At 35.8% G+C, this 15469-nt stretch overlaps 2 protein-coding genes across 2 annotated transcripts; one reads left to right on the forward strand and one right to left on the reverse strand.

The window, feature by feature from the left end:
- Window positions 1-5604: 5604 nt before the first annotated feature.
- Window positions 5605-6272, forward strand: LOC106336285. Its single transcript, XM_013775077.1, has 2 exons — window positions 5605-5919; window positions 5988-6272. The coding sequence occupies exons 1-2, from the start codon at window positions 5605-5607 to the stop codon at window positions 6270-6272; spliced, it is 600 nt and encodes a 199-aa protein (XP_013630531.1).
- A 2667-nt stretch (window positions 6273-8939) lies between these two features.
- Window positions 8940-12388, reverse strand: LOC106323760 (probable disease resistance protein At1g59620). Its single transcript, XM_013761837.1, has 3 exons — window positions 11356-12388; window positions 11061-11207; window positions 8940-10877 (listed from the first exon to the last, which is right to left on the reverse strand). The coding sequence occupies exons 1-3, from the start codon at window positions 12215-12217 to the stop codon at window positions 9184-9186; spliced, it is 2703 nt and encodes a 900-aa protein (XP_013617291.1). The 5' UTR covers window positions 12218-12388; the 3' UTR covers window positions 8940-9183.
- Window positions 12389-15469: the final 3081 nt, after the last annotated feature.

A 15469-nucleotide genomic window follows, 5' to 3' on the forward strand; every position in this document is an offset into this window, starting at 1 on the left:
CCGAGCCTTGGCTTGAGCTTGGTCGCTACGTAGCGACCGAGCCTTGGCTTGAGCTCGGTCGGTACGTAGCGACCGAGCGGGACGGTCGCTTGGTCGCTACGTAGCGACCGAGCTGGACGATCGCTCGGTCGCTACGTAGCGACCGAGCTTTGGCTCGAGCTCGGTGGCTACGTAGCAACCGAGCTGGACGATCGCTCGGTCGCTATCGGTCGCTACGTAGCGACCAAGCCTTGGCTTGAGCTAGGTCGCTACGTAGTGACCGAGCGGGACTATCGCTTGGTCGCTCCGTAGCGACCGAGCTTTGGCTCGAGCTCGGTCGCTACGTAGCGACCGAGCTGGTGCTCGAGCTCGGTCGCTACGTGGCGACCGAGCGGGACGAGCGCTCGGTCGCTACGTAGCGACCGAGCTTGGGCTCGAGCTCCGTCGCTACGTAGCGACCGAGCGGGACGGACGTTCGGTCGCTGCGTAACGACCTGTTTCGAGCTTTTGTCGGACATCTCGATTCTTTCTTCCGTAAAGTTTTTTCGTAAGGAAGAATCTATTTCGAAAAGTACTCTTCGGAGAAATTCTTATTTTCTTCCTCGGACGTTTTGAATGTTAAATTTGTCGTAACCGTTTTTGACTAAGTGTGGAAAAAGAGTTTTGCTTCTTCATGAGACACTAAGAGTAAAAAATAGATAAATAAAAAAACCTAGATTCATAGTGAGACAAATAGGTCATAATTATACCTCTGAGTGAGATCAACTAGGTTATCAAGTTCAAGAAAAACCTCTGAGTGAAGCTATGTGACATTTTCTAAGTATATGCATGAATAGATCTCACACTTAGTTTATTTTCCATGAAGAACAAGAGCCATTTGCCTACATCAAAAGCCTCCTACTTCATACTCTCGCTCATCTCAAGTCATCTTTATCTGCCCTTTCAAACTTATGGTTGCTGCTCCATCCACGCTAAATTTGCGGGGGAGTATTAAGGCTCAAGCCCAAGCCAATCAAGTTCATCCGACAGCCCATGTAACTAGGGTTCTCAGCATGTAGTTTCGTATAAATAGAGTTGTAATCAGGAGCGGACCCACGTGTTGGATGGTGGTGTCAAGTGACACCACAAAAATAATATATTTTAGACCTTTTAAGCTGTATTCATTTGTTGACAATAGCATAATTGGTTGAAAGTTGGATGATAATCTAATGTTTGATGCACCTCTATGACACAATTTTATTTTTCTGACCCCACACAAAAAAAAATATGGGTTCGCCACTGGTTGTAATAGCTTTGTGTGATGGTATCTTTTGATGTGTTAGTGCAGCCTCTCCTTTCACATTTTATGAATCAATCACAATCTTCTTCATCTTAGCGACAAACGTTTAGTCTTTTCCTTTATTTACTTTCATAGCACAATAAAGCTTTAATAAGCTATTTCCATTTTCTATTTAATAAAGTCTAAGTTGTTTTGAGATTCTCGACTATGAGAAAATGAAGAGATTATGTTTCTCAACTTCTCGAAATTTAAATCATCAAATAAATTGTCCAGAAAGACGTTTTTGGTGTCATTACAGGTAGTGAGAGATCTTGGTGTCAACTGCTTCAGCCAATAAGTTGCATTCCCAAAAAAGAGAGTATAAGAACAGTTTGTTGAATATGTAGTCTTCAGAGACTCAATTCAGTTTGATGTTTGATGCCATATCCTAGAACTTCTTCAGATGTTCTATAGGATGCTCATGAGAAAGACCATGAAAAGAGTGCTGACCCACAAGAGTATAGTACACTGATTCAGCTTAGAGTCATTCCTTTGGAATGGTGAAGGTCTAATCGTGTAGACCTGTTACCATAGAACCGATGAGACATGTTGTAATCTCCTAATGTTCTCTATCAAACAGATCCATCATCCACAATAATCTCAGCACGCATCACATTTATCAAGCCTTTGTCCAGCCTCATTACGTGCAAGATCTTTTGGTCTCGTAGAACTCCTTGTGCATCAGCCACTAACATAATCGGATTGACCATCTTTGTCTTCTCACGTACACTACAAGAAAGAGTAGCTGACTCCGAGAAAAACTTCCGACAATTCAAGTTGTGGGTAAGTTAGCGACGGCGTACCGACGTAAAACCGAGGAAAAGAAACTCCAGTGGGTAATTTATCGGAGATTTCCGACAAAGCCAATCTATAGGAACATTGTCGGAATTAATGGCCAGGGTTTCGTCGGAAATTAATGTCGACGTGATTACACTCTGTATTTTATAGGAAATTTCCGACAAAAATGTAAGCTTGGAATGTCCTCGGAATCATTTGTCGGTGTTTTGTCAGAAACTAATATAGACTTGATTATTGTCGGTATTGTATCAGTGATTTCCGATGATTAATTAGAGTCGGAATGCCCTTGAAATAAATAGTTGGATTTTTGTAGAAAATTTACGTTGAGTGTGCTTCGTCGGTTAATTGTCGCAAAGCATAACCGACATGTGCTTCACATAAGCAGTTGGTAATAAATAATTTATTTTTTAACAACAGTTGGTAATAAATAACTATATACAAGTGGGTAGATAATAAATACTTCTAGTTGAAAATATTTATTTTGAGCAAACAAAGTCATAGTTTGCCTTTTGTTTTCTTTCTTGTTACAATCGTGTAACGAAATAAAGAATCTGAAAAAAGTGAGAGACAAAAATCAGATAAAATTTGAGAGGAAGATTTTTCTTTGTTCAAATGTCTAGTCACAATATATACAGAGCTCGTGAATGGATGTATAATCGTGTAGATGAAGTCACCGGTGAAATCAAGAAGGAGTACAAGGAAGGGCTCACCGGATTTATGCAATTTGCTACAAATCAAGAAATCTCTCGTGAACAAGGTAAAATGAGTTGTCCTTGTAGCAAATGTGATAACGAGAAATTCATTAATATTGAGACTGTATGGAAGCATTTGTTTTGGAAAGGATTCACACCCGGGTATTATATATGGTTTTCACATGGAGAGGATTTTGGAACATTGCCTAGTACTAGTCATGTTAATATAGGCGATATCAAGTTAAGAAAACAGGAGAGATACGACGATAGAGGAGAAAGGCGTATTTATCCCACACCTGTGCCTGACATTTTTTCTGAAATCGGGAGGCTTAGTGGCAAAAAGAAAAGTGTATGGCTTACAGACCAAGAGTTCGATCATATCCATAATTACATTCTTCGGAATTGCGATAACATACGACCTTATGAAAGGTATTGGTTCCTCTTTAGTTAGTTTTCAGCTTTTTAAATATTAGTATAACTACTGTGTATATCTTTGAGTTAATTTTAATGTTACAGGATTTTTGATGATCAAATACGCGGAGAGTACGGTGATGTGTCTGAAACACAGTTAGAGCAAATGAAAAGCCAAAAATTTTCGAAGTGGTTGCAGTATTACGTAAGTCTAACTTTCACTAGGATTATATTCTCTTAAATTTTGTTACTATAGTTACATATTTGGTGTCTCTTTTGCGTAGATCAAATCACAATTGGCTATGAACCAACCGCAAGACACATGGCTTTTAGAGTTGATCGGTGGTCCCTTATCCCAAGCAATATCGTCTCCTATGTATTGTACCCGTGGCTATATGTTTAGGAAACGACCGGGCACGAACAATAGAAAAACAAATAATCACGGTGTTGTTGTCCACACAGACACTTTGGATTACTATGGCGAAATCAACGACATCATCGAGGTCGAGTACCCAGGAGTAATTAATCTCAAATGTGTGTTGTTCAAATGTGATTGGTATGATCCTATCATTGGAGTTGGAGTTAGAACAACAAAGTTTGGGGTTACTGAAATACACACAGGTAGGCGCCTCAACAAATATGATCCATTTATACTTGCAAGTCAAGCAGACCAGGTGTCATATATCCCCTATCCACGAGTAACGGGTCGGCGTATTCCGTGGGTTACTGTAACCCAGATCAATCCATGTGGTAGAGTAGTAGGGGTGAGAGACAATGAACCTTTGCAGCAAAATGGTTTAACAGTAACACAGCCATCTCAGCATTCAGTTGAAGAGATTCCTCTCGTCAATGAAGAGGATGAATTTCCGGAAGACGTTTACGAAGGCGACGGCAATGAAGATAGTGGTGGAGAATTTGGAAGCTACAGAGATTCCGTTTCATCTGAATATTCTTCTGATTCAGATTGAATAACCGATGAATCTCCTCTGTTTTATCACTTTTCTAGTTTGAAAATTTGAAAGTCAGATCAACCCAAGTCTTTGATTACTTATTCTACGGCATCGTTTAACTTTTCTTAATTAAATTTCTTTTTAACCTTCTCAAGCCCAATGTCTAAATATAACGGGCCCATATTTCTTTTTAAAAGGGCTTAGGGTTAAACTAATGACAGTCACATCTCATCCTACCAACGTCTTTCCAAGAAAACTTTTCTCGGAAAGGATAAATTTACGACAGTCACATCTACTCTCTAATCAAATTAATTTACTGTCTCAGTTAATTACCAGCATGAGGGACGATTTTCCGAGAAGGATTGCCCTCTGTTGTCAGTAATTAATCGTTCTCTAGATCCTTTTTCCCGCTTCCAAATTTCATTTCATTTTAATTTCCCGGCTAATTTTACAGGGATAGGTTTACGAGGCAATCTATTACATATAGAGGACTAATCTTTAACCTTTTCAGCTTCTCTCATTTCACCAAATTTCCAAGGTAATGTTTCTTATCTCCCATCCTGATTGGTATTCCAATAAGTTCATGGTTATATTGTTAGATATGTAGTTTAGGAATCTGTTTATGATAAAACTATGATGTTATTTGTTTACTAGTTATTATTACTAATTGTTTCTTTTTCACTTTACAAGAATGGCGCTTTTCCCAGAACCTGGATCATGGCGTGGTTTCTTAGAACAAGTCTCAGGCACAGGAACTCAATTCGGAAACGACGAGACACAACCTCCAAGTCCACAACCTCCAAGTCCAGAAATCGAGATGGACGATGTCCCTGTTCCAAATGCACCAACTATTCATGTTGACCTTATGACGTTAGATGAGTTGCTTCTTGCACCAGGAAGAAGTGATTTGCCCAAACTTCATCCTAAGAGAGTGAATGGTGCAGGATGGTATGTATGCCATGTTTATTCATGTTTCCGACTTATTTTCTTATCTCATATTATAAACAATATATATGTATACAATATTTATATTCTGATATATATTACAAGGTTTGAATACACGAAGGGGATAACAAAGTCAATCAAAAAAATCATGGAGAATGATTTTCCCGTAGCTGCTCCGAATTGGACATTACTATCGTCTGACACTAAGGAACGGTGGTTTAAGGCATTTGCGGTAATATTGATGACTCACATTATTATTTCTATCTTACAGATTATATTTGTCAATATATGTGTACTAACAAAGTATTGTATTTATGTTAGCAAAAATACTACTGGGATTACTGTCATACTACTCTTGTACGAGAACATTTTGATGCAAAATGTGCAGCTCGTTTGCTAGACAGAGTTTACGAGTGGAAGGTATTATGGCGTCAAGGGGTGGATAACAAACCAACTTGGATGAAGGGATCGGTTTGGCTCGGGTTTATTGTGTATTGGACCCTGGAGAAAAATGCCAAACGGAGCAAGACAAATTCTAAAAACCGAAATAGCGACAGGGGAGGTTATGGAATATCCAAGCACACTTGCGGTTCATGTCCATATATTCGAATCCGAGAAAACTGGTGAACTGCCGGATATGGTAACATTCATGGAAAAGACGCATAAGAGGAAATCCGATGGCCTTTTTGTAGACAAAAAGGCTGAGCATATTGCTCGCAGATGCAGAGCGCTTGAGGAAGAGAAACTCACACAAATGACCCAAGGCGAAGAAACTTGCGGCGATCTCCAACTCACTCAAGCCGAAAAAAATGCCATTTACGATTCTGTAAGTCCTTTTTCAAAAATTTAGACAAATTAACTTTCTGACTTTACTTTTCATATTCTCATTTATAGGAGGTTAAAGTAACAAAAAATGGTCGCCGTTTTGGGTATGGAACAATGGATATCGGTGAACCAAGTGGTCCAAGTTATGCAACTCAATCTCCGGATTACAAAGCATTGTATCTGGAGACACAAACAAAGCTCGTCCAAGTTACCAATAAGTGTGATGAGTTGTCTTCTCAAGTTGAAGATGCTCAGTATTGGAGTACTGTCATGCGAAACATGTTCCCTGATCATGTCCCACCCTCTCAAGCTGCAAGACAAGCTGCAACCGCTAATAACACCTTCGAAGCCTAACGTGGTATTTGTAGAAATTTTTTGTTTGTTAAATATGCTTTGTCAAATATGGCTTGCAAATTTTTTGTTTCAAAAATGTGGTTTGTAGGTTGAAAGTTATGTTTGCTGGATGTTGTAAGATATTTTAAATTATGGTCTGTAAAATATTTTATGTTTCAATCCAAGTTAAACTTTATTGATGTATTTTTATATGTTTGAATGCATTTGTCTTTCACTTTCAAATAAACGTGATTTTTACACCAAAAAAGGTCATAATTTAGCCACATTTTTCCCGACAATCAACTATATTATTTCCGACGTCTTCATTCTCGAGAACACCTCTGTTATCTCCGGCAATTACACCGACTACTTTTCGTTAAACCATATTCAACGGTGCGGCATAGGTATTTACTGATCAATTTCCCAGAAACTAAACCGATTACTTACCGACAGAAGACCGACAATTACGTCGCCTCAGAAGACCATCGGAAGTTACCGAGAACCATCGATTTGACCGACAAAATTTTCACCTCAGATAAGCATCGGAAATTACCGAGAACCGTTCCGACGAAATTTCCGACAAATGAGCTTCTAGGTAGTTTCCGACAGTTGACCGATGACTACTCATTTCCGAGACCCAAACTCCGACGTCTTGCGGTTTCTCGGCAACACATCGGACTTAACTAATTCCGACGAGATACCCGTAAATGTTACCGTCGCTATTTGCTACTCTTTCTTGTAGTGCGTAGAGTGTCGATCGACACTAGAATGGTGTTGGTCAACACTAATTGGTGTCGATCGGTACTGCTTGAGTGTCAGTCAACACTGATATTTTCAAATAGCTCTTATGGTTTGTGTGTTCTAAGTCAGCTAGCTCTTGGTTCGAAAGATCAAATAGCTCATTGTATTTGTTCCTTCTGGTACTGCAATGCATGCACCTGAAGCAAAAGAAAAGATGATAAGTAAACTTGAAAAAAAAACTAGTCTAAATTTTAGACCTAGTCTAATTGCAAATCCATGTCCCCGGCAACGACACTAAAATTTGATATGCTCAAATTTACCTTAAGAGAAACTCTGCAATTTCATAGCGTAAGTTAAAGTACTTAGGGATTGAATCCACAAAAACTGGATCACACAATAAAGTATAGTTATCTGATTAATCAAGAAAGTAAATAGACAGCACTAACCATAATAAAGTAAATCGGTTTTTAGGGATGGAATAAAGGCTCAAGATCAAGAGAAATCAATCATGAAATCAGAATTGCAGTCAAACAAATATAAGAGTTTATGAAGAATAATCTAAACTCAGTCACATCAGTTAAGTCAATCAGTTTTCGCCGTAGAAACTATCTATGTCTAAATCTTAGAATCTCAAATTCTTTTGCGAATTCATAAAACTAAGGCAAGCATTAAGATCAAGTTTAATATGTTCACTAAATACGTAAACCAAATTTCTTTATGAATAGTTATTTAGCTTATCAAAATTATTTTAGGCAATCAATAACATTGTCAGATTGTCGTGTCTACCAATTATCATATGATTATCAGGGTTGTCAATCCAAATCTAGCATTATTAACAATCAAGATGAATAATAAAAGATAAACCTGAAAAATTTATTTTAGCAATTCATCAACCATAGAAAATCTTAAATCTAAATGATAGATTACTCAGACATAATTTAAAAGAAAAACATGATCAATGGTGAAGTTTGCATAATTATATTAAAGTAATAAAAGCAAGATTTTTAAATCAATACCTGAAGAAGTTGTGATATTTCTTTCCAAATCTAAAAATAAAGTTTAGCGGCTTTAGCCTAATCAATGGCTCAAAATAAGTAGATATTGGTCAAAAACATGGGCTGGTTGAATTTTAGGTAAAACTAAATTGTAGGAAAAAACAAAAGAAAATCTCGTATTGAACCGAAATATAAACCAGTCTTTAGTAAAACGATTATAATGTTTGATCTAACTAAAAGATCGACCTCAAAATGACTCAGTTCTCTATGTTCTGCCGAAATTGGAGCTTCATCCGTCGGTGAGAAGTCTTCTATCCGTTGCTAAACCTCTTATGCATCTGCACATTTCTACATCTTCAATTATTATTTTGTATTTCTTTTGATCTAAGCCGTGTAAGGAAAACAAACAACTCCAAAAGACTCCAGAAAACTCTAAAATACATACTATGACTCTAGAACTGGACTTATATCATAGTCAGAACCTATAAAAACTTTGATATATCACTGATCTGCAAAATATGTATTGTTTGATGATTCTTAACAAATATAATATTATTTTTTTGAACAACATGTGTTTATTTAATTTCTTCTGCGAGTATTCCAGATAAATCAGGCATATTCGTAGATATTGTATCTGAGTAATTTGGTCATCAACTCTGTGAGTATTCAGAGAAATCCAAATGGCATAGCTGTCTCACCCACAAGTCCCTTGTTATAATTGCAAGAGAATTCTAATCACAAGCTTGAAACAGAAAAAAGATCTCTAGTAGTTTAAACATACAAGAAATGCAACTTGGCCGTGTGGTTATTGTGTTTGGTCAAGCGAGTGTCTATGTTCCGAATACCTCAACATTAACAATTTTTTGACAAAAAAAAAAAGAAAAGAAGAAAACCTACCAAGTAACTTGTAGGGAAGAGAAAAAGATTAACCGTGAAAGATACACAGCTGGTGTTTTGATAGATTATGTAATGTCCAAATAAATATCTTGGCAAAACAGGATCTGGTTATAGAAGGTTCTCAAAGTCAACGATGTTGTCGACAAAGATTCTGAAGCCTAGTTGCGTGACAACAAAAATACAATAAAATCTCTAAACAAATTAAAAGATATCAAGCCTCACCTCTGAGAAACAACAAAGGTACAGATATGAGCTTCTCATTTAGAGTTCAAAGGAGGAACGTTACCCTTTTCTTTATGTTAGACGATATTCAAAAGAGGTATGTGTTGGACTTTGTAGTATTCTTCTCCTCCTATGGACAATTTCTTCCAAAATTCTAGTGTATGTGTGTTCATATCGAGTTCTTCCAAGGAAGTGACAAACCTCAGCCCATCAGGAAGCTTCATCAACTTTCGACAATTATGAATAGTCAGAGTTTGAAGAAAGGGCATGGAGCCTTCTTCTACAATCCACTCTTCCCACTCAGCTAATCCACCAAATTCAAGCTTATGCAGTTGGGGAAACCCACCACTCGAGCAAACCATTTTCCTCCCACAGAAAGATATATTTAGTAAACTGACATCATATAAGTGAAGAAGCTTCTCTAGAATCAGGATTGGATCCTCCTCTAAGCAACAACCACGTAAAGTTATGCTTCTAAGGTGAGAAGGGAAGCGTTGGGCATCAGGTAACCTTGGCATACATATACTCAACTTGAGCTGTTTGAGATTCTTGCAATCAAAACAAAATCCTTCTTCATCAACTGTGGGAGCATACAACTTATAAGCATCATATATATTAAGATTTTCCAAGTGTCTCAATTCACTCAGAGATGAAGATAGGGTTTCCATAGTACACCCCTTGCCATTGAATGAGATAGAGAGGGTTTTGAGCCTTGTCATACCCTGGATATCACACACACTCCCGTGCTCTGTTGAGAAATTCTCTAACGTCTCCAGATTGACTAGATTGCCCAATTCCATCTTTACCTTGTCATGTATCCTCAATGGAAACCAGAGGGTTGTCAATTCTCGCATCTTTTTCAAGAAATTGGGCATGTAGATTGAACATCTCGCATCAACACTTAGGTTTAAATAGATCAGCAACTTCAGTTTCCGCATAGAAGAAGGTAGATGAGTTACATGTGCCATATATAAACTCAAGTATCTCAAGTGAATGAGATTTCCAATGCTTGAGGGTAACTCCCCTCCATCAAACTGAGCTTTAGAGAGATCTAAAACCCTCATCAACTTTAGCCCGGTAAAGCGCAAACCTGGTACCATCCAATCTGTTCTCATGTCCTTCAAGATAACCAAGAGAGATCTAAGTTTTGGATTGTTTATCTCCATCTCTTCATTAAATGTTTTATCAAGCCGATGTATAGCGAGTCTGCGAGATTTACAAGAAGATTCAGAGGTGGTGCCATGAACAATTTGTAGAAAGTTCTCTTCTTTGGCTTTAAGAAGACAAACTTCTCTCATCGTGTCATGCAAGTGACACTTTTCAAATCTCAAAGTCCTACCATCTCTTTCGGAGATAACCATATTTCTTTTAACCAACTCTTCTATGTAGCCATCAACAACATCTCGAACACTTGTTCTTTCATAATACTCCGGTTTTAGCATTCTTTCCGCGGCCCAGTAGTAGGCCAGTTTCTCAACATCTACTGGACAATCTTCTGGAAAATGAGCCAAGTAGAGGAAACAATGCTTCAAACAACTAGGCAACTCTTCGAAACTCAAAGATAATACATGATAAACCAAATTGTTGTTGTCGCCATTGTAACTAGTCCCTCCAATGATGTGAGATCTTATATTCTCATATATCCTTTTCCATTGATGCAATGTGTATTGGGAAGCTAGCAAACCTCCTAACAGTTTCACAGCCAAAGGTAGTCCTCCGCAGTGTTTGATCATTTGCTTACCCATCTCTTCCATTTCATCAACCTTAAGTTCTGCAAAACACATTATCAAGTTTACAAATCATTCTTTCAAGATACGGTTCAACTACAAGAGTGTTCAAAAAAACCACATGTCTTGAAGATACTGGAGTCAGTTTTATACAAGGCAGAAAACATCATATTGTTTTTTCACTTGGAAAAAAGAATACTCAGAGGTTGTCTTAGTTAAGAACTCACGGGCCGTGTCGCTCCTAGGAAATGCTATCCTCCGAAAAATATACCAACATTCATCGAGAGTTAGACAATTTGGCTTAAAAGTGAAACATTTTGGATCTGCTCGTAATGCTACACCCTCGTTGCGGGAAGTAAGAAGTATCTTCCAACCTACAGAAAATATAACTGTGTTTTACATAACTTACTAGAAAAAATGACATAGTGCTTTATGACCTTCCTCTTTTTATTCACCCAAACAAAAAGCTACGAAATATAATAAGAGAAGTATCTAATTTATATATGTACCACAAGATTTCACCTTTGTGTCGTGGAAATATTGGTTTTATTATGTCCCAGTCTCCTTCTCTCCATATATCATCAAGGACAATCAAAGTCTTTTGTATTCCCAACAGCCGAACAAGTTCTTCTTGGAGTTCATCTTCTGTCATCTCTAACACCTTATATTCTCGCCTAAGTTTCCGCAAGATCGTCTGCCACACATACTTCCTTGTAAACTGTTGTGAGATAGATACCCATGCGAGTCCTGGAAAATGGCTTTTTACTATCTCATGATTAAAAACTTGTCTTGCGAGGGTGGTTTTACCAATACCGCCCATCCCGGTTATGGAAACCACTTGGCTGCTACTATCTTCCTCCGCCAAATAGCCAACTAATTGCTCAACATTCTCCTCCAAACCCACAAGATGGTCTTCAGTATCACTGGAAAAAGTTTGGCGCATTTCCTTTTGTCTCTCCTGTGCATACGTTTCATTGACAATGACTTGTTGCACGCCAAGACTCTGCATATCACGGATCACCTTAGATATTCTATTGCTTATGGCTTTCATATCGAAAGCAAGCCCCATGCGTTTCACCATAACGCGAGGAAATCTTCTCACACTCTTCCTGATGCTACTTGTTTTTCCGAGTCCTTCCTCCAGAAGAAAGATTTCGATTATATCTTCTGCGTCATAAACAATTTCTTTGATCTCTTTCACAGTGTTTCTCACCATTGCACTTGTGTGTTTCTTGGCTTCTGCATCTTCCAAAAAGCACTTCAACATATTTAAATCACTCTTTAGTCCATTGATCTGATCATCAACCCCTTGAAGTCGCTCAGATTCTCTGACAAGGAGGTCCCAAAGCTTTTCGACTCCAAATGATAAAAGTGAGTCCGCCATTAATTTCCTGTTCAACAATGAAACTAGCAGTCAATAATCACAGGAGGAGGAGGATACAGTAGTTATAATTTGTTTTTTTTTTACAAAACTCAAGGACTCGAATAAACTATATTCTGAGGGATTCAATCCACAAATCGTTGTACAAAGACTGAAACTTTGGGTGGAAAAGTCTTAACGCACTCTATTATTTCCTTATCTGCCACGTCTCTATATGTCGGTTGTGTTTTTGTGTGCTTAATAATTAGAAGTGAAAACTATTTATTTATTTATTTTATTTTTTTAAGTACAAAAAAAAAAAAAATTAGAAGTGAAAACTCTGCTGAAGAGCCATTAGAAGAGTTGACTCCTAACATATCCCAGCTCAAACCATAAAAAGTTCAGCCCATTTAAATCCAACCCACAAAAACTTAAAAATATTAAATTTATAATGTAAAAGGTTCTATAGGGTATGTTTGTTACCTATAGATATCCAAGTTACAAGTCTATATGTTTTAAAGAATTTATATAATATTTACTAAGTGTTTGTCCGCGATTTCGTGGTAATAATACGATAAGAAAAGTAAATATTATGTTTATGATAATATAATTTTGAATAATTTGATATTAAAATTTTAATTTCTAACTGCAATTAGTTTGATGTTGGTTCAACGACATCTGTGAAAGTTGGTTCAAACTATAATTTCTAACTGGAAAAGTAAATTATAGTTTAGAAAATTTGTGAGATTTAAGATAGTTCAACGACATAAATTAGTCATTCAAATATTTTTCTTACATAGAAGAAAAATTAAAATTGGTTCATGTAATTGGCTGTAGAATTACTTTTTAGTTTAGTTTAGCACGTGTAAAAACATAATACTCTAACTTTCAAGAGAAAGAAAAAAACATTTTTGTGTAGTTCCAAGACGATGGCCAGAGACTTCTATAGCTCTGATATCGGCTTTATTGATTTATTTTACATACGTTTATTTGATTTTTTTTTATTTTTTTCAATTTATTTTAATTTAACAAAAACAACAATTGTTCTTTTATGTGTGTTTGTAAAAGATTTGGCAAAAACAAAAGTTTTGAATATGATTAAAAACAATTACATTTTACCTTTATGTGTTTACTTTTTGAATACCTTTTTCATATCTAAAAGTAACATGTAATTGTTTTCTAATCATATTCAAAGAACCACATAAAAGAACAATTATTGTTTTTGTTAAATTTAAAATAAATTAAAAACAATCAAACAAATCAAATAAACATAAGTAAAATAAATCAGTAAAGCCGATATCAGACCTAAGCCTCTGACCATCGTCTTGGAACTACACAAAAATGATTTTTCTCTCTTTTGAAGGTTAGAGTATTTATGTTTTTACACATGTTAAAATAAAATAAAAAGTTACGACCAATTACATGAACCAATTTTAATATTGCTTCCATGTAAGAAAAATATTTTAATGACTAATTTATGTTGTTGAACTATCTTAAATCTAACAACTCTTCTAAAAATAATTTTTGATTATCAAACTATTTAAAGTTAGAAATTAAAATTTAAATATATTAATTATTATTCAAAATTATATTATCATAAGCATAATATCTATTTTTCTTATAATATTATTAGGTTTAAGTTAATTATTTTTCTGTAATATATGATTTATTACATTCACTATTAGTAGAATGATATTTAAAATCGATTATATAATTTTTTTCTATAATATAATATGTATTTATATGTATATTATGAATTTTTTTAATGTAATTTATGATATTTAATTTTTTCTATAAATAAACTAAGTTAATTCATCTATATTTAAGATGTTTAATTATTTGTTTGGTAACATAGATTACATTTAGTAATTCTATGATTAGTTTATTTTTAAAAACTTTAATGAAATAACTGAAAATTCAAATACCAACAACAAATCAAATTAAAATAATTAATTCTAAACTTCACCTATGAATGGCAGCAAAATTCACTTAAGTGACTTTTCGGTTATTATTTAGGAGGATAATTTCACTATATCTTTGTATATTTTTATTATTGTAGTTTTACCATGAAAACAAGACTTCGCCAGAAATACTTGTATCCCAGTGGTTTCTATTTTAACAGACGACTACCAAAAATTACAAGTTTGATTATATGTGGTGATATTATGCCTCTCCAAAAATCTAAAAGGTATTTTTGGATTTGGAGCACCGCTTGCGGTGGGGCTGGTTACTAGCTATAAAAATTTACTCAAAATAGGTTTTACCAATGAGCTGTGGTAATGGAGTGCCTAGGCACTTTTAACTTGGTTCAATTCTTATTGGGAAGTACATTGTTTGGGTTCCCGACAAAGAGGTGAGAAAAGTAGAATATTTCGGTTTAGAATAAAAAATTTGAATTTGCGGTTTTGACAGAAAAAACTCAATGTTGGGGTTTTGACAAAAGAAAAAGATTTTTTGATTTATAAGGGAAAAGAAGATTTTGCGGTTTTAATGGGATAACAAAATTTATCGATTTTGGTGAGAAAACTTTTTTTTTTGTGGCTTTGGTGGAAAAACTTGATTTTATTATTTTGACGGAAAACACCTTTGCGATTTTAGCAGTAAAATTCGTTTGACAGTTTTTGCAGAAAACTTGCTTTTGCAAATTTGGTAAGGAACCAAGATTTTTGTGGTTTTGGCGTGAAACATGATTTTGTGGTAAGTGAGAAAACACATTTTGAAATTTTGGTGAGAAAACTTGCTTTGCGATTTTGGCAGAAAAAAAAATATTTTCCGATTTTGGCGGAACACACAATTTTGTGATTTTGACAAGAACCCAAGATTTTGTGGTTTGGCGGAAAATTTGATGAAAATAAAATCATATTTAGGTAAAATTTGTAAGTTTTATAAAACAATAAGCATTATTCGGACTAGGTAGTTATCCGTGCTACGCCGCTGGATTATTATCATACTTTTTGTTTTAGTAATTTAGTATAGTAGATATTATAAGCTTTTAGGCTGGAAACGTTGCCTTTGTTCTTCATGTGAGACACGGCCCACCTTGTGATGCTCTTTCACGGCAGCTAAACATATATCATAATATAATAGCCGGAACATAAAATCTAAAACGTTGGAGACTGGCTTGTGCGTGATCATATCAAACGGAGTCATGCCAAAAACATCCTTAATGTTAATATCAATCGCTTTTACCGACATGAGCATCTCAACAAACTCCAAAGGGTTGGTTAATTATTTGTGGTTTGGAAACCCGAATGAGTGTGAACTATATACATTATA

This window comes from Brassica oleracea, chromosome C1, assembly GCF_000695525.1.
Source record: "Brassica oleracea var. oleracea cultivar TO1000 chromosome C1, BOL, whole genome shotgun sequence".
Lineage (NCBI taxonomy): Eukaryota > Viridiplantae > Streptophyta > Magnoliopsida > Brassicales > Brassicaceae > Brassica > Brassica oleracea.

Bases quoted from the DNA above. Each gene is read 5' to 3' on its own strand.
- LOC106336285 (XM_013775077.1), top strand. From the start codon at position 5,605: ATGCCAAACGGAGCAAGACAAATTCTAAAAACCGAAATAGCGACAGGG. The intron at 5,920-5,987 runs GTAAGTCCTTTT...TCTCATTTATAG, and splicing joins AAAATGCCATTTACGATTCT to GAGGTTAAAGTAACAAAAAA.
- LOC106323760 (XM_013761837.1), bottom strand. From the start codon at position 12,217: ATGGCGGACTCACTTTTATCATTTGGAGTCGAAAAGCTTTGGGACCTC. The intron at 11,208-11,355 runs GTGAAATCTTGT...TATTTTCTGTAG, and splicing joins AATATTTCCACGACACAAAG to GTTGGAAGATACTTCTTACT. The intron at 10,878-11,060 runs GTGAGTTCTTAA...TGTGTTTTGCAG, and splicing joins TCCTAGGAGCGACACGGCCC to AACTTAAGGTTGATGAAATG.